The 4,586-nt window shown below is 36.0% G+C and overlaps 1 protein-coding gene across 1 annotated transcript; it reads left to right on the top strand.

Annotated features, from left to right (window-relative positions):
• Positions 1-2,647: 2,647 nt before the first annotated feature.
• LOC124386822 (C-C motif chemokine 18-like) lies at positions 2,648-3,959 on the top strand. Its single transcript, XM_046850798.1, has 3 exons — positions 2,648-2,837; positions 3,453-3,564; positions 3,771-3,959. The coding sequence occupies exons 1-3, from the start codon at positions 2,768-2,770 to the stop codon at positions 3,868-3,870; spliced, it is 282 nt and encodes a 93-aa protein (XP_046706754.1). The 5' UTR covers positions 2,648-2,767; the 3' UTR covers positions 3,871-3,959.
• The last annotated feature ends 627 nt before the right edge of the window (positions 3,960-4,586 follow it).

Here is a 4,586-nt window from a genome sequence, read left to right as displayed (position 1 = left end):
TGCCTTATATGTCAGGCGTCATTAGCGCCACTTCAGCTCACTCCATGCTAACATGCGACCAGGAATTTTCAAAAGGGACTGAACTTCACAAGCACAAGTCAGGCAGAAAAGCAGATACGTTTTTTTCCAAAACTGTACGAAGCGCTCAGAGAGCATAACGCTTGCGTCGTATTAACTGGCTTGGAACATTGCATGGGCTTAAAAGCCGTACAATTGTGGGGAGTTTGTTAAAAAAAATGCCTCAGTGACGTTGTTGAAATCTGGCCTCCTGAAAATGACAAACTTAAACGTATGGTATCAGACGTCCAACTGTCCCGCCACACTGTTGAACACAGAATATCAGACATTAACACGGCTAATGAATCACAGTTGAACTCTGACCTTCAAGCATGTGAGTATTTTAGTGTCGCATTGGATGAGATGCAATGTTCATTGTTAAACAATGACTGGTCTGTGGCCTCAGTACTGTAAGAGTCCATTTCTGTAATTATCATGTGTGACATTTACAACGAATCTGGCTGAGCAGAGGTGTGTGTGTGTGTGTGTGTGTGTGAGGAAGGTTCATGTGTGCCCATGTGTATGATGTGGTAACAGGGTAAAAATGTGGCTCTTGGTCTCAGACTGGTTGGCCACCGCTGCTGTAGCACTACTTGTGTATTTTTTCCACAGACGCCAGATGGAATTTGAAGCCAGAGTGTAGAATCTGCCAGAATTCCGCACACCTGGGACAGATTAGAGATCCTGGGATTTGAACAAACTTCCGTTTCCATATCCGACATGACAGCCACTGCTAGGCCACTCGATGTTCAAACAAGTTTGCCTCGGTTACAGAAACAGCACCTCTTTGCCCTTGTAGTTAGTGGTTCTTTTTTTAATTAAACAGAATGATTGTTTTATTTCACACAGGGGAATTTGAATTTGGGATTTTATGGCAGGGATGAAGGAAAAATCTGCTTAAGAAAAGATCTCAGATTTCCTTGAAATGCTGGAAACTTTCGATTTCAGTAATTCTGGATCTCCTTTCGGAAAACTGTTTAATTGCTGAGCGTGTGCATCATGGTGGATTTTGGTGTTTGATTTGATTTGAGGCGGATCAGTAAAACAAATGTTTAGTGGTTAAAAATTCTTTTCAGTGGAGTCAATTATTATGTTTATATCTGTGTAAAGAAATGATGTCGCTGTTAAACACATGATGGTTTTGCCCTGATTAATATACATAGTGAAGTGAATCGTCTCGTTCCTCTCTCCATTAATAGATCATTTATTTTTCTATTACAAAATGTACCCTTTTATTAAAAAAAAAATAACTTTTATCATTCATTCTTAAACATACACTTGGCCTATACTTATACTATACACTTTAACCAAGAATTCACTAAATACTCTCTCTCTCTCTCTCTCTCTCTCTCTCTCTCTCTCTCTCTTATTTGTGGTGATGTGTGTAGATGATGTGCTTCATGCCATGATTGTGAGCTGGTAAATTTGCCGACTGTAACAAAAGATCCATTGCACTCATTAGTGTTAATCAAATTCCCCTTCAGAATAATTAGTATGGACTTTGTTGGGTTATTAGAGCAGACTGCACAAGGGTGAGACTCAAAACCCTAACACTAACACATAAACCTAAACCCTAACACATACCCATTAACCTAAACATAACCTAACACATAAACCTAAACCCTAACACATACCCATTAACCTAACCCTAACATATAAACCTAACCCAGACCCATTAACCTAAACATAACCCTAACACATAAACCTAAACCTAACCCTAACACATAAACCTAAACCTAACCCTAGCACATAAACCTAAACCTAACCCTAACACATAAACCTAACCCTAACCCATACCCATTAACCTAAACATAACCCTAACAGATAAACCTAAACCCTAACACTAACACATAAACCTAAACCTAACCCATACCCATAAACCTACACATAACCCTAACACATACCCAGATTTATGATTAAACTCTTGATGTCACCCAGATGAGGATGGGTTCCCCTTTTGAGTCTGGTTCCTCTCAAGGTTTCTTCCTCATAACATCTAAGGGAGTTTTTCCTTGCCACAGTCGCCACGGCTGCTCATCAGGGATAAACACACACCATTCACCTTAACTGTTGATTTCTGTAAAGCTGCTTTGAGACAATGTCTGTTGTGAAAAGCGCTATACAAATAAACCTGACTTGACTTGACTTGACCCACTAACCTTAACATAACCCTAACACATTAACCTAACCCTAACCCCAACCTATAGCCCCAAAACTTAACTCAAACCCAAAACCATTAAACCTAACCCTAACCCTAAACCCTGACCCTGATTTATTCGATCTGCATGAGTATTTGTCTTCTGCAAATTATTAAGGTGATTTTATTGAACCTTAAAAAACATTTTATTTTATTTGATTGACTTTAATTTTATTTCATTTGAAACAGTTTGTACTTTATACTGCATTAAGATTATTCTGTTATATTTTTAGTTCTTTTCAATTTTAGACTGTTGTGAGTCTCATTTGGTTTCCTTTTCAAAGTGGAAATTAAATTTCTCTCTCACACACACACACACACACACACACACACACACACACACACACACACACACACACACAGCACAAACAGACCCTCCTGGAACAGCTATATAAACTGAAGGGAATCTGCATTAACATCATTCTGCTCACATCGTGACCATCAACATCATCATCACCATCAACATCATCATCACCATCATCATCATCATCGTCACCATCATCATCATCAGTCATGATCTCTCGTGGTCTCCTGCTGGTTCTGCTGGTTCTCACCTGCCTTCAGTCTTTTACAACGGCCCAGAGTAAGATCCGATTTAGTTTTTTATATTTATTAATAATAATAATAATAATAATTATTATTATTATTATTATTATTATTATTATTATTATTATTAATATTTGCTGTAGTAATAATAGCAGCAGTAACAGTTATAAAAATATTCAGTGTTTACAGTAAAATACTGAGTGATGAAGCAGTGTGATGAAGACAAGTTACTGTTACAGTCTGAAGTTGATTATTTTACCAAGATTTTTTATTTTATCTAAACCACAGCAAAATAAAAAAACAGTGTTGACACTGGAGACTCCTTCCATCATTTTATACATGAGAAAACGTCACCATATCAACAATTACACGTTTCTAATGCGTGTATGTGGAGCGTCTGCTGTACACGTCTCTGTGACTGAACTGTTGCTATAGAAACGTATCAGAATGAGATCATTAATACAGTATAAACCTGCACTACTGTCAGAGCTGCTGTTCTACAGAATTAATCAACACCTGGCAACCAATCAGGATCCAGGATTCAGTTTAACAGATACATCAGACCTGCATTTTATACTGAATATAAAAGTGTTTCATATTGAATTATTGAACATTTAATCACAGAACTGAATGTGGAAATGTTTTCTTACAGATGGAAATGGACCAGACTCATGCTGCTTCAGTTACCAGAGAACTCCAATCCCTATCAGAGTCATTACAGGGTATAAAGTAACAGACCCTCAGTGTACAAAACTTGGAGTCATGTAAGTTTTCACCTCCTCATTGTTCTTTTAATTGATTGTAATGAATAATAATAAAAAGTGATCATTTTCATGTGCATTATTATTGTATAATTGTGTGTAATATAATATAACTGTATATAATGGTGGAGGTTTGGAGTGTGTGTGTGTGAGATTTTCTGATTTTATTGCAGTTCTACACTGATGTACATCTTCTCTCTAATCTGCAGCTTTACCCTGAAGAACAGCCGTCGTGTGTGTGTAGATCCTGAAGTCGACTGGGTGCAGAAACACATGAAAAGTATTGACCAGATCCTGAGCGAAATTTGAATCGAGTGTTTAAAGCGTTTCTCTAATGAGTAATTCATATTCATACAGAATTCACTTTTTCTGTAGTTCAGCAGGAAGAATCTTTTTCACGTTATATATTAAATCATAAACTGAGTACAGGATGATATATCTGATTTATTCTTTGACACTGCAGTCACAGGTATATACAGTGTATATATATATATATATATATATATATATATATATATATATATATATATATAGTACTTCTAGCATCTTCTAAATCTTCTCAGTAGTACTTCCTGCTATCAGCTCTTCTTTTTCCTCTTTTTCTACATTCTATAATTAATGTGAGTTTCTAATCAGGCACCAATACAGTAAAATACTTTGATTATATTCAACAAAAACCTGTAAAAGAATTAAAGTCAATAAATAATGACTGTATTATAAGATGTTATTGTGTATTGTTTATTTCTGTGTATTAATGTAGACATAGTAAAGGTTGTGTAAGTGGATGTCTATATAATATATATAAAGTCACATGTGGTGTTTGGGGGGGATTCATTCAAGGCTTCATTTGAAAGTCAATAGAATAATACAGTTGTGTTCAAAATTATTCAACCCCCAATGCTGTAAATGGTTTTAGGGAATTTAGTGTACATTTGTAATTGTATTCAGAATGAAATCCTACAAGGACTTCTTAAAGAACCATATGCAACTAAAATTACATCAATTAGTTTTGTAATACAGTAGTA

Source organism: Silurus meridionalis, chromosome 6 (assembly GCF_014805685.1).
Source record: "Silurus meridionalis isolate SWU-2019-XX chromosome 6, ASM1480568v1, whole genome shotgun sequence".
NCBI classification, from domain to species: Eukaryota; Metazoa; Chordata; class Actinopteri; order Siluriformes; family Siluridae; genus Silurus; species Silurus meridionalis.
The sequence above is the reverse complement of the archived record's forward strand: the minus strand, read 5'-3'. Positions and strand labels throughout refer to the sequence as shown.